This window comes from Sciurus carolinensis, chromosome 13 (assembly GCF_902686445.1).
Source record: "Sciurus carolinensis chromosome 13, mSciCar1.2, whole genome shotgun sequence".
Classification (NCBI taxonomy): domain Eukaryota; kingdom Metazoa; phylum Chordata; class Mammalia; order Rodentia; family Sciuridae; genus Sciurus; species Sciurus carolinensis.
Window position 1 is genome coordinate 41,803,611 of NC_062225.1, and position 26,911 is coordinate 41,830,521.

At 36.3% G+C, this 26,911-nt stretch overlaps 1 protein-coding gene and 1 pseudogene across 3 annotated transcripts in view; one reads left to right on the forward strand and one right to left on the reverse strand.

Moving 5' to 3' along the window:
• Window positions 1–330: 330 nt before the first annotated feature.
• The window catches only part of Commd1 (copper metabolism domain containing 1), a 143,542-nt gene continuing 116,961 nt past the window's right edge, over window positions 331–26,911 (reverse strand). For all 3 annotated transcript variants that reach the window (XM_047522927.1, XM_047522925.1, XM_047522926.1), the window contains exon 3: window positions 331–545. In XM_047522927.1, the coding sequence (XP_047378883.1) occupies window positions 438–545 (108 nt within the window). In that variant the 3' untranslated portion in view covers window positions 331–437. The remainder of the gene's footprint in view (window positions 546–26,911) is intronic.
• On the forward strand, window positions 2,890–3,184 carry LOC124963484 (small nuclear ribonucleoprotein G-like; annotated as a pseudogene).

Here is a 26,911-nt window from a genome sequence, read left to right on the forward strand (position 1 = left end):
CCCAATCCTCGTTCTAAATCTCTGAGGATAAGGCCCTAAAAGGCTGTGTGTGTGTGTGTGTGTGTGTGTATGTGTGTGTGTGTGTTGGCAGTGGTGCTGAGGATCAAACATGAGGCTTCACACATGATAAACAAGGGTTCTTCCACTGAGCTACATCCCTAGTGTCCCCACCTTTAAAATTGTTTAATCTAAATGCTTTCAAAAATACCCCTTATGGTTTTTCTACATGCTAAACTACAAGAACCTTTACATTAGAACAACTGTAAGAGTAAATGAAAGGGAGAGGGAAGAAATCTTAGGAAGCAGAAGCAGAAGCAGGCAAGATTTGACTTTTGAGAATTTAATACCAATGGGGAAACAAAATTTTAAAAAGGTCAGTAGGGAAGGATTGTGAACATTGTTTCAACAATTTGAAGTCTTTCCTACATCATCTTCAGTTAGGCTGGTTGCATCAGTGTGCTGATAGTTTCTTCTACCTCTGAGAGTTTCTTCAAGATTTGGTTGACCTTGACCTCATCAAATTCCAAACAGAGAAATTCAGATTCCTGTAAAACATAAAAGGATGTTTTAGAGGGGATCCCTAAGATAGCTAAGGTTTTTCATTTAGCAAGCTCCAGAGACCCAACCCAGCAAGTCCACCAGTTCAGGCCTTAATACCTAAGTGATATATTATTCCAAAAAGCAAATCCCTGTTATACTCTAAATGAAATTGCTTATATGATGGTGTTTCATAAAATGTAAAGAGGTATACAGATCTCAGGTACTCTCATTATGAGGAATATAAAAAAATTCTTCCCATTCGTCATCTCATTTCATCCTATAATAATTTTTAAGTACTCAAATATTGCTATTTTATAGACAAGAATTCTAGGGTACAGAAAAGTTAAACTGTATCAAAAAAATTAGAAAAACGGCAGAGTGAGATTATGAATTCCCAGTATTGGCTGACTCCAAAGTCCATACTATCTCCACAGCACCCTGTAGAATAACAATGAAAGGAGGATTTTGATTTGCTGAGTTAGTTTGGGTTAACTCAGATTTAGTGGTTAATCTAGAAATTGTGACAAATTCCTTGGGAAACATTAGTCAGACAATTAAAATACCCAGATCTTGAAACAGCAACAAATATTTCTGGGGTCTTTCCACTTGTAAGATTGCCTTCTAAGGTTGCCCAAATAAATTCCCTTCAATTAATGTTAAGCTTACTATATCAATCCTAGATTAGGTAGGTCTCCCAAGTGTGGCAGAAGAAATTTCAAATATACTGGACAAATCCTAGGTATGCAATGTCTTGAGAGAAAGGAGAAAATTATATGTATCCAAGAGTGACAATATTCAAGATCCTTAAGAAAAATAAACCAGTAATTTTATAGTAGTACAAATCCATAGAGATCATATAATCCAATTGTTTTATTTTGTAGCTAATGAAATTAACATACCAAGTAAGTTAAATAACACCTAAATTCCCTCTGTGTGTTAAGGTAGAGTCACCAGTTAATGCTCTCTTCTCTACATTTTCCTCTCTAAATACTAAAGGGGATCAGAATATCACCCCAAAATATGTCACTTTGGAATATGGATTATTTTGAACTGAGGTCAACCAAGAATCAAAAAGTGGAAAAAGTCTTCTTGAAGTTTCCTTTATTTGAATAAAAAAGCAGAAACTTCTGAGAAATGAGGACTGCCTTATATAAGTCCCTCCTTTGGTAGAGTCTTAGGGAGATGAAGAAGATGGAAAGTTGGAACCAAGATGAATCTGCACAAACAGGATTATTAGCTGGGTCTGGGGGTGAACTCCCATAATCCTAGCTACTCAGGAGATAAGGCAGAAGAAACAAAGTTCAAGGTCAGCCTGGGTAACTTAGAGTACTCTGACTAAAAAGAAAAGAGGACTGAGAATATAGCTCAGTGGCAGAGAACTTGCCTAGCATGTGCGAGGCCCTGGGTTCAATTTCCAGTACTGCAAACAACAACAAACAAGCTTACTAAAAACCCCTTATCTATCATTAGTTCCCCCATATAGTTATCTTCCCACAATTTACCACCACTAGTCACTTCATAATTTATCACCCTTTTATTAAGATGGTATATCAGATTTCAAGACTAACTGCCTATTTGTGTTTTCAGTTTTGTTCTTTTTTCCTGTAAAGTCCTTGTGCACCTAATATTGAAAATATCAACATTAGTAAAATTTGGTAACTTTTCCTCCTGTTAATCTTTTCTCAGTTTAATTTATAGGTTTCATTCCTAAAACCAGAAAGGTAGAGGAAAAGCTTCCCTCCTACGGCACTTCCCACTCCCATCCCCAAAGGTGCAGGTAAAACAAAGGCCAACAAATCTCTTCAGAAACTAAATCCTTAATGCTTTAAACTCATTTCCTACCAGGATCTGAGAGTATAATTATTATTAGTCTGTAGAATAACTAAAGGTGGCTATTAAGCAGATATTTGGTTCTTTTCATCTACATACTACATAACCTCTTTATGTATAACTTCCATTTATATGATCTTTCTAGGTCCTATAAGCTATTTATATGATCTTATCCTATAAGATCCTATAAGGATCCTTATCCTATTAGGTCCTATAAGCTATACTTGCAAGACAATACTATGGTGTTAAAATAATAAAATTAGAAAATAAAAAAGACATGACATTAAATGCTTAATTGGAACAAATTAGAACAAATCAACTAAACAAAAATTCTATAATTTTCCATTATTTCTCACTTAAAATTTCATGAAACTGTATCAATTTATTGATCTCGTTTAATGATATAATGCAAATTTGGCAAGTTCTAATGTGTTGTGTTTTCTTTTAAAAATGATAAAACTGGTGAAGTAGGCCAGCAATTTCATTTCAAAGCATCTCTGAGCTTGCCAAGTAGACAACATGAGCAAAGCTCACCCTCCTAAACTGAAGAAAATTTATGGAGAAGTTACTGAAATTAAATGGTGGCAGACATGTCCAAGGAATATTGCAGGGATTTGACCCCATTATGAATCTTGTGATAGATGAAAGTGTGGAGATGGCAACTAGTGGGCAACAGAACAATATTGGAATAATGGAAACACAAGGAAATAGTATCATGTTAGAAGCCTTGGAACGAAGAGAAATTCATGTCTCCTCTCCAAAGAGTCTGTTTAAGTCTGACATAAAAATCAGGTCATATACATTTCCATATTAAACTTTTTTGTTAAATAAACTTTTAATTGTAAAAAAAAAAAAAATGATAAAATTAGGGGAAAAAGGGTGCCAGTAGGAAAGGGTACCTTAGGGTCCAGATAACAAGTACTAATTAAAGAGGTTCATGTAAAAAGCTGGCCAGGTTTTATAAGGCTTATATGCAAAATTTTTCTTTTGATTTCACCTGTTGTTACAAAGAGACTACTTACTGAGCACAAACTCTGGCCATAAAGCCTGTCATTTGGCCTGGCCTTTCATAAATTTAAATAACCCTCTGACTTACAGCTATGCAATCCTGTATATTCTGTGTTTAACAACTGGGAAGAGAGAAAGAGCATGGAGGTAGCGGTTAAATTGGCACTGGGGTTCTTGAGATACAATTTTCTAACAAGTGAGATATCCGGTAGCTCTGAAATTGTCCACCAGAGAAATTCAGAACATCTTGAGAAGTAAACTTGTGTTCTCCACTCATTCCCACACTTAATGTGGCATTCTCAGAATCATCATTGATACTGCTCCTTAACTCCTTCAGGATTCCTTGAATCTCAGAAATAGCTTCTCTGCAGCAAGACATCCAAGTTCCTAAGGAATCATTTATTCAAAATTAAAATTTTATAGTTCCCTGAAAACTGTGATTATTCTCCATTGGTCCTATCACATCCATTCTCTACCATTCTCTGCCTGCCTTGAGGCTGTTCTCTGAAGGCACTGTCACTCTTTCATTCTCTAGCTGACAGCTGGGTTTAGGCAAGAAGAGAGGTCATAAACTTTATTCCCTAACCCCCAACTCCTCTTCCTCTGCCATTTTCAACACTGTTTACGTGGATATTATTTCTTCTTTTCCTACCTTATTTATTGACCTCAAGTACTCTTTTTGTTTCACACAGAGCAGAGTCTCTTCAAATACATAATTACCAAATACAAAGTCAAAAGATGAGGAGAACAAATTTATCATGCCTAAATTCATAAGCCTTTTTAAGTGATAACACAATGATCCAGAACCAATACAATAGCTGTACCCCCTTTCATGGGGGATATGTACAAGATCCTGTCCCAGTGGATACATAAAATCATAGATGGTACTAAAACCTAAATACACCATGCTTTTTTCCTATACATACACATGCTAACTTACTGCCTTTTACATCTTAATGAAGCACTTATCTTGCATGGTGGCTGTAACTTTTCCAATATGAGGTGTGACAATAAAACTAGCATGAATTTCTTTTTTTTTTTTTAATTTAGCTTTTAATTTTTTACAGACTGCATTTTGATTCATTGTACACAAATGGGGTATATAATTTCATTTCTATGGTTGTACACAATGTAGATTCATACCATTCATGTAATCATACATGTACATAGGGTAATGATGTCTGTCTCATTCCACCATTTTTCATACCCCCCTCCCTCTCATTTCCTTCTACATATTCTAAAGTTCCCCCATTATTCTCTCATTCCCCCCCACGCCGCCATTATGTATCATTCTCCGTTTATCAGGGAAAACATTTGGCCTTTGGTTTTTTGGGCTTGGCTTATTTCACTTAGCATGATATTCTCCAATTCCATCCATTTATTTACAAATGCCATATTCTTCTTTATGGCTGAATAGTATTCCATTGTGTTAGCATGAATTTCTTTTTCCTTCTTCACTATTACATGGATAGAAAATTTATTCTTACTGTAGACCTCCATAACCTAAGCATACAATTTTTAAGTTGAGAACTTTTCATCTGTTATTTTATTATTATTTTTAAGTGACACTTAAATTATACATACTTATGGGGTACTATGTGATATTTTGATACATGTACAAATTGTGTGGTGTTTAAATCAGATTATACATAACTATTTCCTCAAACATTTAATATTTCTTTATGGTAAAAACATTGAAAATGCTTTATTCTGGCCTTCTGAAATATACAAAATATCATCTCTAGTCATCCCCAGAATGCCTTATGCCTATCTAATTATGAGTTAGTACCTACTGATCAAACTCTCCATTTTTCCCTCTCCATTATTCCATGCAGTCTTTGGTAACCACCACTCATTTCTCAACTTCTATGAGACTGACTTTTTTTTAGTGCTGGTGACTGAGCCCAGAACCTTACACATATTAAACACACACTCTACCACTGAACTATAATACCCCCAGTAAGATAAACATTTTAATATTCCATGAGTGAGATCATATAGCACCTGTCTCTGCCTGACTTATTTCACTTAACATAATGTCCTCCTGTTCCATACATGTTGTTGCATATGACAGGATTTCATTCTTTGCTATGGCTGAACAGTATTCCATGGCATATATGTACCACTTTTAAAAATTCACTTGTCTATCAATGAACACTTAGGTTGTTTTCATTTCTGGTTATTGCAAATAATGCAAAATAAACATGGGAATACAGATGTCTCTTTTGACATACTGATTTCATTTCCCTTTGGCATATAACTTAATAGTGGGACTTCTGGATCATATGGTAGATGTAGTATTAATTTTTTGAGGGACCTCCACATTGTTTTCCATAATGGCTGCACTAATTTATAATTCCACCACAGTGTGAAAGTGTTCCCTTTTCCCTATGTTCTTACCAGTACTAGTTCTCATTTGTCTTTTTGATCATGGTCATTCTGAATGGTGTGAGGTGATACCTTGTGGTTTTGGCTTGCATTTTTCTGATAATTATTAATGTTATACATTTTTTTCAAATATCTACTGGCCATTTCTATGTCTACTTTTGAGAAAATGCCTACTGCCCATTTTTTAATCAGGTTATTTGTTTTTACTACTTTAAGCAAACATCCTACCACAGAGTTGTATCCTTGGGTGCTTCTAGTACATTTATGTAACTTATTTATTTAATTTTGGCACCAAGGATTGAACCACTGAGACACATCCCCAGCCCATTTTTTTAAATTGGTTATACATGACAGTAGAATGCATTCTGACCCATTGTACACAAATGGAGCATAACTCTTCAGCCCATTTTATTTTTAAATTTTGAGACACAGTCCTGCAAAGTTGCTTAGGGCCTTCTTGTTTCTGAGGCTGGCTTTGAACTTGAAATCCTCCTGCCTCAGCCTCCTGAGTCCCACACTTATTTATTTTTGATACTGGGAATCGAATGCAAAGGTGTTTTGCTACTGGGCCCCTCCCCACTTTTTAAATCTTTTTGTTTTGAGTCAGGGACTTGCTAAGTTGCCCAGGCTGGGCTCAAACTTGCCATCCTCCTGCCTCAGCTTCCAGGTTGCTGGGATTAATAGGTGTGCCACCATGCCTGGTTCTTATAGTTCTTTTAAAGAAGTATTATAAGCATTTTCAGGTCTTACATTTTTAAGTCTTTAATCCACTTCAAGTTGCTTTTTTTAATCTGGTGAGAGATGGGTTCAGTTCATTCTTCTGCATGTGACTATTCAATTTTCCCAGCACTGTTTATGGAGAAGACTGTCCATTCTGAGAAGACTGTCCATTCTGCAGTGCACATTCTTAACAGTTTCGTCAAAAATTGGTTGTAGATCCATGAATTACTTCTATGCTCTCTCCTCAAATCCATTGGTCTATGTATTCTTTTTTGTCATGACAATATAATGCTGTTTTGATTACTACAGCTTTATAGTATATTTCAAAGTCGGGTAGCATAATCCCTCCTGCTGTGTGTGTGTGTGTGTGTGTGTGTGTGTGTGTGTGTGTAGCCGGCACTGGGACTGAATCTAGGGTCTTATGCATACCAGCGCTCTGCCACTGAGCTATGTCCCAGTTCTTTTTAAATTTCTATTTATTTATTTATTTATGTTTGTATTTATTTATTTAACAAGGTCTTGCTAAGTTGCTCAGACTGGTCTCAAACTTGGCAATCCTCCTCTCTCCACCTCCTGAGTAGCTGGGAATACAACCATGTGCCACTGTGCCTGGTCTCTTGCTTTATTCTTTTTGCTCAAAGTGACATTGGCTATTTGGGGTTTTGTGGTTCCACACAATTTTTAGAGTTTTTTTTTTTTTTTTTTCCTAGTTGTATGAAGAGTGCCATTGGTATTTTTACAAGAACTGAACCGAAACTCTCAATTGCTTTGGGTAATCAGAACATTTTAACAATACTGTTTCTTTCAATCCATGAACACAATATGTCTTTTTTTCCAAATGAGTATGTATTTGTAGCTACTATAAATGGATTTTCTTTTTACAGTTAATGTGATATTAGTGTATAAAAAGGCCACTGATTTTTTGTATGTTGATTTCGTATCCTGCCACTTTGCTCAATTTGTCTATTAGTTCTAATAGCTTTTGGTAGAGTCTATGGGGTTTTCTAAATATAAGATCATGTCACCTCTTTTCCAGTTTGGATGCCTTTTCTTTCTTTTGATTGGAGGCTCTGGTTAGGATTTCTAGTACAATGCTGAATAAAAGTGGTAAAGTGGGCATCTTTATCTCAGATGTTAGAGATTAAGCTTTTAGCTTTTTCCCATTTGATATAATATCATTTGCTAGCTTATTATATTTGGCCTCTATTATTTGGAGGTATGTTCTTTCTATATCTAATTTATTCATTTGTTGTCATAAAGCATTACTGAATTTTATCAAATGCCTTAGATTCTACATCTATTGAAATATGCTTTTTTCCTTCATTCTGTTGGTGTGTTGTATCATGCTTCCTGATCTGTGTATGTTGAACCATTCTTGTATCCCTGGGATGCATTCTACTTGAACAACCTTTCTTCTTCTTCTTTTTTTTTTTGTTTGTTGGGGAGGGTGCTGGGAATTGTCTGGAACATGCTAAGCACAAACTGTACCAGTAAGCCACACCCCTAGCCCAATGGTGAGTAATCTTTTTTTACTGTGTTCTGGATTTGACTTGTTACTATTTTGTGGAGGATTTTTGCATTCATGTTTATCAAGGATACTGGCCTACAAGCTTTCTTGTGTCCTTGTTTGGTTTTGGTATCAGGGTAATGTTGGCCTCACAGAATGAGTCTGGAAGAATGTCTTCTTCAATTTTTAGAAGAATCTAAGAGGAACTGGTATTAGGTCTTCAAATGTTTGATAAAACTCAGCAGAGAAGTCATCTGGTCCTGAGCTTTTCTATGATGGGCAACTTTTTATTAGGATTCAATCTCATTATGTGTTATTAATCTGGTTTTCTATTTCTTCATGATTCGATCTTGGTGAGGTTTATGTGTCCAGGAATTTGTCCATTTCCTCTAGGTTACCAAATTTGTGGCTGTTATGGTTTAGATATAAGATATTTCCCTACAGTTCATGAGTGAGACAATGCAAGAAAGTTTAGAGGTGAAATGACTAGGTTATAAGAGCCTTAATATGATCAATGCATTAATCCACTTGAATGGATTAACTGGGTGGTAACTGTAGGCAAGTAGGGTGTGTCTAGGGAAAGTGGGTCACTGGATCTGACTACATCACATCAACCCTGCAAAAGGTTTTATAGAAAGAGATTAGAATTATTGGGACGAACTTCAACTGTTACTTCCACAACTACTTTTGAAAATTAAGCCAGAAAGAACTTTTTATTTCAAACGTCTTTAAAACATAAATACTTTGAATAGCAGTAATGCAAACAGTCAGTAACACTTTAATATTAATTGAATATCAGGAGATTTGGCTGGGTATATTGATCAGTGGTAGAGGGTCTTGGTTCAATCCTCAGCACTGATAATAATAACAATAATAACATCAACAACGATTGTATCAGATTTATTTTCTCCCAGGAAGACTGCACTCAAGTAGCCTACCTAACTCATGGTTTACACATTAAGAGGGGCTTGTGGGTGGAGGTGGCACAAAACATAAAAGGACAAGGAAAGTACCAAAAGCAAATTCCTCTCCTTACCTAATAGCCCCTATCAGATGCACATATATATCCATGGTGAAAAGTCTTCAGTTACTCAGATGCCTTGGTTCACACCCTCCCTGTTCTTCTAATTAGCCATTAACCAAGGCTGCTAGGCATTAGGGAAACCTGGGGACCTTACAAAGGAGGAATTAGCAATATAAACTCAATGAAAACTGTCTAAACTTTCCATTGCTATAACACATACCTCAGATAATCAACTTATAAAAAACGTTTATTTTGGTTCACAGTTTAGAGGTTTCAGGTCACAACTGATTGGTGTTTCTGCTTTGGGCCTGGGATGGCATGGTATGTGAGTGGGAGTGCTTGGAGGTAGTGCAGGTCTATTCACTTCAGACAGGGAAGTGAGACAGAGGTAGGTGGACGGTCCCACTATCTCACTCAAGGGCACACCTCCAATGATCAGAGGATATTCAACTAGGCTCCACTTCTGAAACTTTCTATTATCTTCCAACGTGCCAAGCTGGGGACTCGTCTTTTAACACAAGAACCTTTGGGGGACAATTCAGATCCAAACTATAGGAAAACAAAGCTGAATGCATACACGCACACCCACGACCACCTACACCTCACCCGCTACATACACATTATTTTGCTGCTGTGTCTTCACTTCTATCTATAGGCTTGGGGTTGTGAGTTAACAAGGTAAGGAAATTCCAAGAACACTGTCAACTCAAAGTCTTTTAATTTCTAAAAAGAAAGAAAATGGGAATATGTCAAAAACAACACCTTAAGATTCTTCTCTGGGTTTAAGATTTCTTAGCTGGAAACAAGCTAGAGACATGATTTCGAAGAAAACTAGACTAGCCTGCCCTGCTGATGTGTGGACAAAAGAAACATGTATTTTGGCTCATGTAATGCTGACTTACTTCTAAAAGGGAGAAAAATAGTCTTGTTCTTACAAGAATGGGTGGAAGAGGACCTATCACTGGATAAATTATATATAGTTGAAGACTAGCTGGGCACAGTGGCATATGCCTGTAATCCCAGCAGCTGTGACAGGAGGATCCCAAGTTCAAAGCCATCCCCAGTAACTCAAAGGGGCCATACCTCAAAATAAAATACTTTTTTAAAAGGTTGGGGATGTGGTTCAGTGATTAAGCACCCCTGGGTTCAATCCCAAGTACATCCCATTTCCCGCCAAAAAAAGACTAACACTATTATTTTTCCCCCAGAGAGTTCAAACAGCCTGACATACATTCTACTCCCCATTACAAGTCAGTAAATAATGAAAGGTAGAGGTACCATTGATCATCATTTTACTATGAGAGAAAAACAAACAAACAAACAAACCCACCCAGAGATGCCCCAATTACATTAAGTCCAGAATTCCCAGTTTGATTCAACCCATGTGACTCTGAGTTCAATCACTTTTGAATCTGATTAGTGTACATTTAGAATAAAAACTCATTAGTAATACTAGATTTTATGTTGTATACATCAGCTTGAGGACCTACACCTTTATAGGAAATTTTAGAAACATCCAACAAAAGAAAACAAAATATAGCCAAGTTATATAAACATTAAAAGCTGAATACCAATGAATCACTGGATAATTTCTGTTTTTTTTTTGTTTGTTTGTTTGTTTTGTTTGTTTTTTTTTTTTTTTTCAAAATATCATACCCCAGTTCATTTTACAACTTTTCATTTTGGGCAGGAATTAATGTTTAGCTGTTAAGATTTTCTGTATTTTGAAAACCTTTGGCTGAAAAATATTTTGGTATAAAACTATTTTTAGGTTCTCTGGTTTGATCTGCAGGATGCCATGCTAATTTTTGACAATGGACTGAGTACCTGAGGAACAACTATTAAACAGCTGAAAGGCAAACCACACTGAAGGGAAGGAGAAATTTCACTTAAATCTTTAAGAAACCAAATGTCAAAATTCCTAGCACATTAAAGAAAGCATATTGCTGATTTTAGATTGAAATTCAAACTGGAACTCATCATCATTCCTGATGAGGTACATACTAGAGCAAACTCATTTGCAAATAGTCCATAGTATATTTACATGAAAGGAATTCAGATTACTCCCTCCCCCACAAATTATTAAAGTCATCTAGAGTTACCATATTTCATTAGTGAAGTTGGAACAAACTATGCAATGGCACTGGCTTTCTAAGGGGTTCTTAATAACCTACAGATTAAGATCAGAAACACAGTGTAATATATCTAATATAAAAACAGGAGAGCAATGATGAATGACAATCTTCTTGGCAGGGAGAAAGGCAGAAGTGGTACTAATCAAACCAATTCTGGGATTGTGGGTTTTCTTCAACTAAAGGAAGCACCAACTTGCTCTGCCAACAGCACCATCTATTTATTTCCAGCATTCTCAATGTGGTTTAAGTTATTAATGACAGTATTATTAAGCAGAAATAGGCATAGTTGAAAGCAAGAAAGCAACATTTCCCTGTCCCTTCTCTAGAGGAAGCAAATAAAGCTATGTAAGAAAGGCAATGTTTAAAATGACCAAGGGCAGAAAGATTTTCAAATTCAGAATGTGTTAATTCAGGGAGAGAAGTTTTATGTATATATTTTTTTCTTTCTTTTTTTTGGGGGGGGGACGGTGGGAAACTGGGGTTGTTGGAGACTGATTTTGTGGGGTTCCCAGTTGCAAAATGTCTTCCTATTTGTACCCCTGTATTAGTGTTCTAGGGTTGTCATAACAAAATACCACAGATTGGGTGGCTTACACAACAGAAATTTGTCACCTTTCTGTAGCTTAGATGCGCAAGATCAATTGGACAGAAGGTTTGGTTTCTTCTGAGCCCTTTCTTCTTGGCTTACAGATGGTTTTCTTCTCATGTGCCTTTTCTCTGTGTATAAGCACCTTTGGTGTCTTTCTCTTCTCATGCAGATACCAGTCATTTAGTATTCAGCTCTACCCTAACATCCTCCTTTTAACTCAATCACTTCTTTAAAGAACTTATTTCCAAAAATAATTATATTCTGTAGCATGGAATAGAATTTCAAAATATGAATGGGGGACACAATTTAGTCAATAACAACCCTCAATGCTTAAGGGCTCCTGCACTTATCAATAATCTGGTATTTGTGGTTGATATGATGAGAACACCAACCTCACACTTAACTTGTAGTTTGCTGGTTGTGTTGTACAAAAATGAATCTCTAGTAATTAGTTCAGAAATAAGGAAAAAAGAATACAAATACAGAAAATCTACTGATTGGCCAGCTCTGCCAGCCCAGTTTGACAGAAGTCATATATGGCCTCACCCTCACTGAACTTTATTTTGAAGTATCATTTAATCTATAGTGCTGCCAGGACAAAAGCTGTCAGGAAGGGGATTATATAATGGCACAAAAGAAATCTCTCCTAATCCCCATTTTTACAAGGGCTTGCCTGCCATGTTGTGTCCTAAAGTCTAGACTTGGGATTTGGCACACCACTCTGTGAAAGAATAATGTGGGCCTGAGGGAAGGAGAAAGGACTTATAGAGTCATGCATGAAGTTAGTCAGTCACCTGCCCCTCTAGTTCAAATAGTTTACTGCAAACTTCTGGAGGTGGTATGCAGAGAGAAAAGAAGAGAGGAGGCTGCATCTTTATTATCTAGAATTGAGTTCTGACATAACTTGGGTTGCTGGGGACTTTGTTCAAATGCAATAATCAGCCCTCACATTAACACAGTGCTTTATAGTTGAGAAAGCCTTTTCACATGCACAATCTCATTTGATCCTTAGAACAGTCCTGTTAACTAGGAAGAGACAAAGTCAGAAGGTAAGCTACTCTGAACAATTACAAAAGTGACAAAATTTGCGCATCTGACCCAAAGCAGATCTTCAAGCCATTTCTAGCAGAAAGACTTGGTCAGAAAATGTAATAGGTTTTATAGGCTTTGATAAGCTCTGATCCCAAATATGGAAAAAAATAAGCATCATTTATTTAAAATTGCCCAAAATTCTACAAACTACAGCTTAAAAGTTTATTTCTTTGCAAAAAACAGCAGGCAATTAAGTCCTAACTAGGGAAGATGTACGATTCTTACTTGGTCATCACCACTCATGCGGTAGACTTTGGAAGTAGTGAAGGGAACAAAAAAGTTTGGAGATGGGTGGGATACAGGGATCATCTCTGGGCCCTTGGGAGAAATGAAATGCCATCATTAAAGAAAAATAAGCATGGAAGATAGGAATTGAAGAGATTGTAGGAAAAGGTTGACAAATCTGAAGACATCAGCAATTTAGGGAAAGAAAAAAATATAGTAAAAATAATAAAATATAATGATAACATTAATAAATAATGATAATTAACAATGGCTAACATATTAAAAACATACTAAATATCAAATCTTATATACACATTATTTCAGGTCATTGAGGATAATTTTATCCCATTTTACAGGGGAGGAAAGATAATATGTAACTTGTTCAAAGTAACACAAGTAGTAAGTGGCAGAGTCAGTTTTAAATCCAAGACTGGCTTCAGAACCTGAGCACTTAACCATTTCACAATACTGACTCACATTCATATATAACTTAAACCCCATCACTAATAGTTACTAAGTGCCCACGTGTGAATGCTATTCCATGATTTAATTAACTTTTAAGACTCAAAGGATGGCTGAGTGTTGCCAAACAGATACTCAAAGTCAATCTACAGTGACCAATAAAAACCCATTTGTAGATAAGCACATCCTGGCTCCATTTGGAAAACGTCTAAAATGAAAATAGTAGTGTGATGGGGCAGCAACACAGCACAGTGAACGTGTGCATGGAACCCAGGTAAGAAGCATATTTTAAAGAGATTAAGTTCTTACAATGCCTTTTATTCTTTCTTTCTGTTGGTATGGAGGTTGGGGAGGCCGGGAAAAATTCACAATATTGCTAGCTTCTTGTTACCATCAGCAAGAGAGCTGAAGCAAGGTTTACCTTTGTTACTCTATGGACCAAAGTGTGGAGCTCTGGGAATGAGATTCTCTCATTACCCTAAGTCTAAGTCAGTAGAACCAAAATATCTGCTTAAACCCATGGTTCTTTCAATCTGTAATCAGGAAGAATTCCCAATTCTGCCTTGTGTCTGATCCAAGAACACCAAATTACTCATCTTTTAAAAATCAAATCAGCATTTATAGACACTTTTGGAATGCAAGAAGATAAACATTAAATTGTGAGTTTAAACCTTTAACATTCTTCATATTGGCCCACATCTATTCCTTAAGCCAAGAGTAAGTAGGACTAAGTAGATGGAAGAAAGGGAAAGAGAATCCTGATCTACATAACATGATCAAGGCTTGACTGACAACCAGTAAAACATAAGGAGAAGGCAAGTAATATGTAGATTGATATAAATAAACACACACAAATAATTAGTAAAAACAAATGATTCTTGACTTTGTAGCTTATCCTTTCATTAAAAAGAAAACATTTACCATGCTACCCAAGCTTATATTAATAAACAAGAACAATGAATTACATAGGAGAAATAAAAAGAAATGGGAAGAAAATATTAGCCAAACAACTAATTATTTGGAAGAAAAATGAGGTTATGTCCCGAGTGGAGATATAAGAAAAACATCTTGACAATATGACTTGGGTATTTTCTTTGTGAAATCAGTTTGTCTTGCTAACTTGGTTTGGCAAATTCTTTGCCAAAGGAGGAAGTATAAATAAAATATGGACCTTAAATCTTTGTGAAATGCCTCATCAATTAGGTTTTGCTGGTTTCTGGAGAATTTTAGCTACATTTATAGAATGTAAGACATCTGACATTTTTTGGTCACATAATTTCAAGCATAAAATATAACTAAAATATTGCTTTTCTTTACCCAAATTCACCAATTTTTCAATTGTTTACACTTTGCTATATTTGCTTTATCATTCTACTTCTCTCACAGCCACTTGAGAATAAGTCGGGGATGTTGTGCTCTTTTTTCCTTTATATTATATTTAGTGTAAACTTCCTAAAGATGAGGACATTCTCTTATATAGCCAGTTATATAAAATTGAAAAATTGGGGCTGGGGTTGTAGCTCAGTGGTAAAGTACTTACCTAGCATGTGTGAGGTACTGGGTTTGAGCCTCAGCACCACATAAAATTAAATAAATAAAGATATTTTGTCCATCTACAACTAAAAAATTTTTTTTGAAAAATATTGATAAATTAAGATTGAGCATCCATAATCCAAAAATCTGGCATCTGAAATACTAAAATATCCAAAACTTTGAGTGCCAATGTGCTAGCAGATGGGGAAAATTCACACTTGATTTCCTGTGACAGGTCACAAAATATAGGTTCACTAAAAATACTATATAAAATTACATTCAGGTTGTATGTATAGGCTGGTGTATGTGAAACATAAATGGATTTCATGCTTAGACTTGGGTCCAGTTCCATTCTCCAGATAGCCTATTATTATTATTATTTTGGTAACAGGGATTGAACTTGGTGACCACTGAGCCACATCTCCAGCCCTTTTTATTTTTTATTTTGAGACAAGGTCTCAATAAGTTGTTTAGGGCCTTGATAAATTGCCGATACTAGCATTGAACTTGCGATCCTCTTGCCTCAGAACTCCTAAACTACTGGGATTATAGATGGGCACCTGTACCCAGTCCTAAGATATCCTTATTATATGCAAATATTAAAAAATCAGAAATCTTTGAAAAACTTCTGGTTCCAAGCATTTGGGATGAGGGATATTCAACCTATATTAATGATCTGTCAATATTCAAATTTTATGAAATGACCCCCAAAATATGATTCACATATTTGTTTTTTCCCAGTCTGAAACCAAAGCCATAATCACACACTGCATTTAGATGTCATTAATGTAATACAAAGCTGCTCCCCTGCCCTTTACGCTGCATCGCAACCTAGCTAGTCAGTCTGAAAGCTGCTCTCCCTGCCCTTTAGGCTGCAGCCATTTCCCCGCCTCCCAACTACTTGTCAGTCTGTGAACATCCGAGCTAGCTATTGGTTCATCAGTCAGCTTGCAAGTATCCTTCTCCATTATTGGTTCCCTGTTAGCCCAGCGGAATTCAACTGCTTAAGGATAGCTTCCCTGCCATCTTTTCTCTTGCTTTCTCTCTCCTACTCACTTTCTTTCTCTCTCCTCCTTGCTTTTCCACTCTCTCTAGCACGTGCCCTTTCTCTTTTCCTCTCATTTTCTCTCTTACCCTGCAGGGAGACACTCTGTTTGCTTAATAAACCCTCTTATGTGATTTCCCATGTCCAGCGTGGTTTTCGTGGGTTTCTTACAATTATTCTCATTAATCTTTTATCTTTTACCCGAACTATTATTCCCACAAGGAGAGTCCTCACTTCTAAATTTTACATATCTTCAGAAGACTAGAGTAAGTTGTACTTCCTTAATGAGAATTTTCTTAATCCTTTCATTCAAATAAGTCTGTCCTGCCTCTGAATTTCTAGAAAACTTAGTGATCTTGTAAATGTAACAACTACTGCTCACTCTTTTATAGTGTCTGATTCTGTGTGCATGTGTGTGTGTATGCCTATTACTAGTTCCTATCTCCAATGACTAGTGAACATAGGTTTTGAAGTTGTACAAACCTAAATGAAAATCTTAATTGAAACTCCAGTACTTCCTAGCTGTGTGGTTGGTTAAGTTTTAATTTCCTAATCTGTAAAACAGTGATTTTTACAAATTGATGAGGTTTGTGTAAGGATTTTATGATAACACATCTAAAACAACTCAATAGTTTCAGGGGCAAAACTATATCTTATATCTCTCTGGTTTTATCACAGCACCTCATACCCAGCAACGTTAAAATTACATTTGTTAGTTAAGCAGTATTTCTTATTTTCCAAAGGGAAAAATAATTAGTTTACTCTGACACTAACACACTGTACCTATAGCAATCTAGACTGGCCAACATACTTCACTGCCATCCTGAAATCAGCAACAGGATCCTTTCCTCTGAGGTTTGGCTGTGACAGTGATTAGAGCAGCTCAGTAGAAGAGTATGACAGGGCACAAATGCAAACAAGGCTCCAGACTAGAATTGCCAAGAATGTGCACCTGTTTGGGAGACTATTAATGAGCACTCTGACTAAAAGGATCAGGAACTCAGGTGCAAACTCTTCTTCCTGTCTGTCCATCACTGTCAATCCTAAGAAGAGAATACCCAAATCAAACACTTTTCTTATAACCAAATTGAGAGATAATTTTAATATTCAACAATAACATTGAAAAATCATAAGTACATAGTTCAAATGCCATTTATATTTTATTTTCAGAACTTCCTTGCTCTTAGTAAAAGGGCAAGGGAGCTAGTATGCAGAGCATTTCCAATCTATTGTTTTGTATGGTAATCTCATCTTCCCCATCTGAGAAAATATCAATAAAGTTGTTTATGTTAAATGAATCCTCTATGTCAGATATTGGAATAAACAAAACAAAACAAAAACTACATCATCTGTAAAACTTTAAAGTATGAGAGTATAAACCCACTCTAAGATTTGCAATCAAATTTGAGTTTTTTCTGTCATTAACTCAAATACTCCATCATATTTCTTTTTCTCCCCTTTCTATCTATTGGAACTGCAAATGAAAGTCACATGTTCCCTAGGGGCAAAAAAATAAAAATGAAACAAACAAGAAAATCCCTATATCCTTCATTTCATGCTGCAAGGATGGGCCTTCACTAAAGCTAATAAGGATTTACATCTATGATCTGAAAACAGAAAAAATTCTAAAACAAAACCTTTACTTTTATTTTCATCAATGAAGAGTAAAAATACTGAAACATGAACATTAAAATGGAATGTTCAACAATTTTGTCATTTATAGAGCAGAGGCCCTAAGTTTGAGACTTCCTCTGAGAAATACATTAAAATAAACAGTTTTAGAAATGTGAACTCTCAACTCATGACAATGAAAATGCTACAACCTGAAGGTATTATTAGCCTCTGTTCCTTTGGATATAATGGCCCCTTTGAAAATTTCCATAAATTCACAAATCCTTTTTTTGGGTAGGGGAAGGGTACTGGAAATTGAACCCAGGGGCACTTTACCACTGAGCTACATCCTAGCCCTTTTTTATTTTGAGACAGGTTCTGGCTAAATTGCTGAGGTGGATCTCAAACTTGTGATCCCCTTGCTTCAGTTTCCAAAGTGATTAGGATTATAGACATTAGGATTATAGGCACCACACCTTCCCACAAATACTTCCATGGATATCTTTAATTTGGGAGAGAAAAGCTCATCTCTCATTACTCTGATGTGTTGGGGCTCAAAAAAATGATACCCCAAAGTATAGTATTTTGACATGCTGATCTAAAGAAGTAGTTTCAACATCTCCCTGACCTTCTCTCTGCACCCTGTATCTCAAGCCTCTTTCTTTCCCAAAGTGCAGGGTAGGACTTTTCTCTACAGTTTATCTACTAAAGACCAAATCTTGCAGAAGAAAGAAGAGAGACTATAGATAACACCAAAAGCACAGGTTGAAATTTGTCTCAGGTTATTGTGTCTATTCTTTAGGCTGTTCACACCCTCTACTGCAACCCCCACCCCAAATTATTTACTCTTCCCTCTTCCTTAGGAAAAGCATATTTAAGCCTTAACCGTCTGCTCCTTCTTTGAATTTTCATGTTGGATGACTCCCATTTGTTTGCATATTAATACATTTATAATATTTATATATTATAACTCATTCATCTCATTTTTTTTCAGTCAAACCTACAAAAGACAAAGGGGAAGTTCCCTTAGTCTCAGCAACTGCAACATTCATGAGCTCTTCATATGATGTTTAAAAGTTAAATATATATAAAGCATTTTGAATTTTAGGGTTAAAAAAGGAGTCTTTGTATGTAAATTCTGCTATTTTATACCCCACTTCCCTCTCCTTCTGTAGGAAAGTCAGGAATTGAGCCCTCTCCATCACTACTATGGAACCCCAAGCAATATTAATGGGAAAAAAAAAATCAGTGACTTGATAATTAGGCTATGTGGGTTTAGATCTGGCTCCAACATTATTAGTTTTATGACCTTGGAGAAATTTTACTTTTCTTAAGTCTTGGTTTCCAAATATAAGAAAATGGAAAAATAATGCCTACTTTGTAGGAGTGTGTAAGATAGCACATGTACAAACCCCCAGACTATTTCCTGTATGAAACAGGCTCTCGATAAATGTTAGTCTCTCTCCCTACCATACACATATCCTGTCCCTTAATACTTTATATAGAGACCTACTAAATACTTTGACTACCAGCTCTGTTTTCTTCAAAAAAAAAAAAAAAAAAAAAAAAAAAAAAAAAAAGGTGCATGGTTCTTAATAGTGACAGTCATGTGAAAGACTCCTGGGGCCTGACATTGTCCCAGAGAAACAAAAAAAGTTCTCATACTGGTGAACGGCACCAACTGCTTCAGGCTTTAACAAGCCCCAAACAGTAAATCCCTTCCTGCATGTTTTTTAGTGTTACTTAACATCCTGAGAGTCTGGGCTCTTCCATGAGTCTTTTCTCCTTGCAAGGATCAGGCACACTGTTTGCCCTATTTTTCCTTCTTCATAGAGGTCTTTATTGAATAAGACCACCCACTGGATTAAAATATTAGGAATCAAAAAAGGCCAGGTACAACCAGGAAGAAAGTGACAGTTTTAGTACTAAACAGTAAACCCTTCTTAACCTTTTAGAATTTGGATTTTTATACTTTCTAATCTCAGAAAGAGCAAACTTCCTAATGCACTGGTTCAAACATGTCTGTGTATTTCCCTTACCTATACTACCAAAAAACTATTACTATGTGGGAGACTTCCTATTGAAGTCGAGTGTCAGACTGCAACTATAATTTTTAAAAGCTGTACTTCTCAAACTCTCCCTTCATAGGCTAGATAAACTTTGAGACACACACACCTCTTGGGAAGCTTTGAACTAAAGTGACTTAAAAGCAATGATGGCTACTGCATCCCAAAACTCACTTTAAGAAACCAGAATATACCACCTCAACATAACCTCTTTGTCAACAAGGACTATTTTGAGAAACTGCAGACATAGGAGAAGTGCTGAAAAGTTATCCTTTTGTTAAAGAAATTTATATCAAAAAAGGAAATCTCCATTTGTAAGAGTATCCTCTCTGTGCCAGCAAGAGAAGGATGACCAGACCAGTAGAGGCTCTTAATGCAGAAAGCACAGACTTAAATCTGCATAATAAATCTTAACCTTTGTTTTATGGTGCTTTCCTGGGCATGTTAGTCAGGTCTTTCTTTCCTTCAGAGAATGATGGTATTTAAGCCTCAAGTTTAAACTACCCCTTTGAGGTCTACTGTAGAGACTGAATCATCTCTCTGGGTTATCTGCTTTATATATTGGAGCTATGTAAGTTAACTTGTTTTTCTCTTGCTAATCTATCTTTTCTTTAATGGAGCATCCCAGTAAGAACTCAAGAAGGGTACAGAAATTATTTTTCTTCTCCTACACTACAAAGGGTTAAAGTACAAGCAGCACTGAGAAAAGGTATGCCACCTAACACAAACTTTACCACATAAGCTCACTGTTTCAACTCCAAACAGCTCAGAGTCAATGTTCACACTCTCTTACAGGGCTGATCATTCTGTCAGATCAAAAGGAGAAAGTATACCTCAGAAAGGCAACAAATACTGACTTTCAGCAGCCATTTCTTAACATAAGGATTGCAAAACCTTAAGTCATTGACAAAGGCATAAATTACTCAGTGTCTTATATTTGCCAGGAATAATTCTAGGCAGTGGAGATTCAGTTTTAAATAACACAGAGTTTCACCCCTTAAGGAACTCCCCAATTTTAATGGAAAAGACAGAATAAATTAAAGCAACTTAGAAAAGCATTTCAATAGGTCTTGTAGTTTAACACTTCATTTACAGTAGACATGTAGAACAATACTTTTGATGTCATCAGAAAACTGTTAGCTATATCCCAAGTACTTTATTCAAAGGGGTAAAGAAGACTGAATGAATTATAGATAGAGGCTGACCTAGTTCCAAAATTCAATTCTTACATTACTATTTGCTATGTCTAGCATCAAAGCCTCTATATTTTGCTAACATACAAAAGCAAGGATGATATATATCATTTATGGGGAGATAATGAAAACCCAGACAGTATAAAGTTACAGAACACAAAACAAGAAATCAGATCGAGGATCTACTTCTAATTCTATCGCTTGATAGAATTAGAGGAACTTGGGTAATTCACTTAAACTCTTAAAGTCTTAATTTCTTTATCTAGTCTGTTCCACTTCATAGGGCTTTTAGCAAGTTTTAATGAATCAATAAAAGAAAATATTTGAAAATATTTAAAACATCGGGCAAATACTAACTACACTTGCATAATCAAAATGTTAGGAAGTTCAAAGGAGAAGAGACCAAACTAACTACTTTAAGATCATCATAAGTCCTTGCTCCTGTATATTAGTTGTTTTTAAATTGTTGCTTCCATATTCTTTCCTAAAGAGACACTCACCTTTTGGAGAAATAGATCCCCCAGAATGTTGTTGTTAGAGCTGCTAAAGGGTGACAAACACCTTTAGGAGGAAATTTCTACATTAACGCACCTTCAGAGTATCCTTTCCTTTTGATTCAGCAAATCTTTTTGGAGAAATTTAAAATGGGAGTTCCTCCAGTCAAGATTACCAAGCAACTCTTTTTCTTTTAGGCACCTAAACTTGGCTTGTTGTAATACTAAATTGAGCATGCACAGAAGCATTTGTGTCTACCACCTTGTAAACGTTCATATCTACCATCTTAAACTTTTAACATACGATCTTGACCTGGAGCTGGGCATGCCAGAAATGTACATCCTATACTGAGAGTGCTCAGAAATGTGCCCACTCCTAAAGTGCCTTCCTATATGAATTGGTATAGGCTCCCCAGCAAAACCCCATTCTTTAAGGAAACTAATGCTTTACAGATAACTCTGGTGTTGGTGTTCTCCTTACTTGTGAGTAATTAATCTCTCTTTCAAGGGCCTAGCTCATGTTGGTCAAGCACTCTACCACTAAGTTACAACCTAGACCTTTAAAAAATTTATTCTGAAACAGTGTGCCACTATGGTGTCCAGGCTGGACTCAAACTTGGAATCTTCCTGCCTCAGTTTTCCAAGAATCTGGGATTACAGTCATGCACTGTCACTCTGACACTCTTTCTCCATTGTTTTATCTTCTGATTGTGCTTATTGGCTTCACACTTTTTAAAAAGCAAATCCACTGTATCTGGACACAATGTCAGGCTAGGAGCCATTTTTAGTGATTATCCCCCACCTCATTGGGCCAAGACCAGAAAATTATTCTCATGTTTCATTTCTTAGTATTCTGTTCCATGATTAAATGCCCTTGCTGCTAGGTGCTAAGCAAGGTAGGCACCCATAGCGGGCAAACTCCTATACTTACAGAGAAAAAAGCTGCTGCCCTTTTAAAAGATTGTTTATGTGCCTTCAAAGTTGTTTTTTTCTTCATGTTTCAGCTAAGACTCTTTGGAGAAACATACAAGGAACCAGTCAACATTACCAAGTCACTCTGACTCATTCTTTTAGGTAACTTAAACTTTGCTCATTATGACATAGAAGAAATAAAATGAGATAGGCAGTAAGGGGGAAAAAAAAAAAAAAGGAAGGAAAAAGATACTATACTTTAAAAGTCTTGTACTAAAACCTCACACCTTTCTTCCCCAAGCCAGTTCTCTCTCCCAGGCCTGTCCCTTCCAAATTTCTATAAGTCTTCACTCACAATCTTAATATTACTGGAAATTAACCCACTTATGAAAACTGCCCCATGCACTGTTAAGTGGCCTATAAATACATGTATTTTTATAATAGATGCAGAAAAGGGAGATACATAATGTAGAGTGCTTTCCTAGCATTGTTATCTATTAATCAAATAATGAAAAAGAATCAACCTAAGAAGCCTAAGAACTACCGGACCACCATAAACCATTTTGTGATCACCAGACTGATATCATCTTCAAAAACCTTCCCATGGCCACCCCTCACCAAGTTTCCTTTAAAAGAAGAGCCTGAGAACTCCCAAATTGCTTCTCACTCTTGAGATGGTCCACTGAAGAAGATAGAACAGATAATAAAATGGTCAGGCAGACAGGGTAAAGGGCCCCAATCAAGCCCTTGTCAAATGTGAAAACCACTCCATGAGGCTAACCTGTAGAAATATTCCAGTCAACTTCTTTGTCCCACAATGGTAGGAAAATGGAAGATGGTGTGAACCAAATGAGAGTTACAGGAGGGATTCAAATTCAAAGGCCAAAGGACACAGTCAACAGCCTTGATACATTTTCATAGATACCCGTTTAACATAGATTGTGGCCAATAGTCTTGATACTTTTTCATTTAACACAGATTTAGTCAATGCTCATACCCAAAAACTATATAAGCCCCACGGCTAGAACACCAAAAAAAATGGTATCCTGCTCTCAGGTCTCCTCCCATATCAAGGACAGTTCTATCTCTTCTCACTTAAATAAATTCTACTCCATTTACTCTTCCCTTTGTTATTGTCCATGGATTTTATTCTTCAAATTTGTAAGACAAGAACCCAGAGGAAATTGGCTATAAGTTACTGGGGTTTTCCGCGACACTAAGAGCTGTACCACACAGCTTGGTAGTAGAAAAGAATCTAGTTTTGCCAGTTACAACCCTTGGGGCTGGTGCCGGCAGGTATAATCTGCTGTGTCTAGCTGCTAATACTAAAATGCACTTTCTTGGCTATAGAAGCCTGTACCCTTGCACAAACCCTATTTGCTAACAGAAGCAGGGAATGTAGTTTTCTCTCAAATTCTGGTTTCACCACAATATCCCTTGAATGTGTACTCCTTGCTTTCCTAAATAAATCTCCGTCCTGCAATATCTGATACATGCTTAAGTTCTTTTCTATCACATACACCAAGGCCTCTACAGTCCTAAATTGAGGAACCCTCTTTGGGCCCTCTTAGAATCTCCTCCAATGACAATTATAATACTAAACTCCCTGACCAGAAAGGTTGGTGTCTGCCATCTTCCTTTATGAACATGTAAATTATGACCCTCAACTAAGCATGCTCAGGAATGTGCCCATTCCACATGTGCTTTCCTGCAGGTTCCCCAATAAGATACCCCTGCTTTCTTGTTTGAAGACAGTACTGCTTTGCAAATAACTCCAGGTTCTCCTTACTTGCTGCAAGTAATCAATCTTTTCTTCATTCTTTTATTTTCTGGTTGTGCTCATTAGCTTTCCACTTGCCAAGAGGAGAATCCATTATGTTCAGTTACACTTACTGTATGAGTTATTCTTGATGATTACTTTCAACTTGGAGGTAAAAGGTAATGATGTGAGCAGTAGAACCCATGGTTAAGGGAATAAGTCTATAAACTGGACCTACTGTGCTGACTCCCATATGCTTTCTTTTAAAAAGCAATTTACCTGCAGCCCTACCTGGCTTAACTCAATAGGATATGCTATATTCCTCAAAAGACAACCTGTTATCTACAGGAGAAATGCAGGCCTGAAAGCCTCATCCCTGCTAATAAGAATATGAGTTACCTTGAAGGGGTACTTTTGTGATCTTTACAAGATCAGATTCCAGGATTCAGGAAGATATAATAATTAGAACCAGTAGAAGTCTGATACAATCCTGTAATCAGTCAAAAATCAAGAGGTGGTGGGCTGGGGAGATAGCTCAGTTGGTAGAGTGCTTGCCTTGCGTGCACAAGGCCCTGAGTTCGATCCCCAGCACCAAAAAAAAAAAAAAAAAAAAATCAAGAGGTGGACCTGGGCTGGACTCTCTGGAAACTTCCTTGGGACTCCCAATAAAACTGGTTAAACTGGAGGACAGGAGGGCACACTATCCCTCTCCTCTCTCAGTGTACCCACTCTCTCCCTTGAGAGTGTCCCCTATTTCCTTTTATCTATTCCTTCTCATAAACTCATGCCTGCTCCTCTGAGCAACATGTCAGAAATCTTTCCAGTAAGAATGCCAAGAACTGCTAATGGACAGACCACCATAGCTGTCTCAGCTCAGTGGTGGGTAGGAATTTAAGCATACAGTCACCTCTCTTAGCTATTAAGACCTTGATTATCAAGCACCTTAATAACTTTTCTTCTTAGAAAACTGCCCTTTTGTTCTCCAGAGTTATTTCAATAGTTACTATTTTAAAATCAGTTGCATATGGGTCAGGAGGGCCAAGTAGAGAGTTAAAGTAAGCTGTTGGAGCAATGTGGGGAAGAGAACAAGGAGTGATGGGACTGAAGTGATGAGAGAAAGAATCATCTAAAGGGATAATCGTTTCTTAGCTCTAGCCTATTGTTGGTAGAAAATTCAGCCCAGTATTGCTGGATCTTAGTTATTTCAAAAGATTTCAGAAACTAAATTCTTGTGTGACACAGGAGCAATTATAAATAGAAAGGAACCATAACGTGTTGCCCTAAAATATGCTATCATGGCATAAGGATGATCTTGAATTGTAGCCACAGAAAAACTCTACTTCCCCCTATTTACCTAAAAGCAGAGCATAAATTTCTCTTTGAGGAGGTGTTCCCCATCCCTCTCTCTTTCATACAGGAAAGCAGAACTACTCTTAATCACCTGAGAGGACTCTAGATTCTTATCAGTCCATAGTTGGAATGACAGAAATCTGCATAAAAACGTTACCTAAAACAATTCTTATCTTCCACTAGTGTACCCATCCACTACCTTCCCACAACTTACTAGCCCTAGAAAGCTCAAATTCCTTTCCCTTTGTCTTTTCACATATCCACAAATTTTACTCTTAGGTCAGAATTCTGAGGCTTATTTGGGTCTTCATTCCTTTTCTATAAAGTCCTTTATATGCAAACATAAGAAATAATTTCTTCCATTAATGTGTTTTCTGCCAGTCTAATGCAGGGCCCCAGGCACTGAAACTAAAAGTAGAGGAAAAAATTTTTTTCCTATAGGTTTCATTGTGTAGACTTCTTTTGCCTATTTTATGAAAAACTGAATTATTTATTTTAAAAGTATTTATTGGTGCTGATATGTAATTTATCATTTTTTCTGATATGGGGAAGTAAATATTAAACCAGGCCTTGCAAGCTAGACTTGGGAAAGAGGACAATTCAGGCTAGGCAAATGTGATATGCAAAGACAGGAGGTAGAAATATGCCTGGCATGTTGGGGGAGGAACGGAGATGAACAGACTAGTTTACTAAAAGATTAGATTCCTTTAGAGAAGTAGAACATAGGAAAAATTGTGAAAGATAATGAATTCTAAAGATTTTTATGAAACCTTTTTTTCCCCACAGCTTTACTGAGGTAAAAGTGAAGTGCAATAAAATGCACATATTTGAAGTATTCGATTTGATCAATTTTGACATGTATGTAACTAATACAATCAATATAAAAAGCATTTCCATTACTTTTTTTAAAATTTGAAATCATGCAAACTGTTTCCTGCATGATTCATTACATTAGAAATCAATCACCTTAAGATATACAGAACCACCCCACCCCACATGTCAACTATTTCAAAATTAAATGGCACATTTATAGATATCTCACAGATCAAGGAAGAAAGCACAAGAAAAGTAAATAAAAAGTGATTTGAACTAAGTGAGTATGATCTCTGGGATGAAACAGCACTCAGATGAACATTTATAACTCAAAGTACTTGTGTCAGAAAGAAGCTAGAATAACAAATTTGAAATTATTTTCAAATTACATAGTAGGAAGGAAAAAATAAGAGTATAAATATATGAATTAGAGAAGAAATAATAGTTAAAATTTGATAAAACATAAATAAGTCTAATCAAGAAAAAAGCAAGAACACAAAAATTAGTATCAATGGAAAGGAAGCTTTCAAGATAACCCTACAGATGCTTTAAAAATATATTAAGGTAATATTACAATTGTATGCCAACATATGTGATAGCTTACATAATATGGTC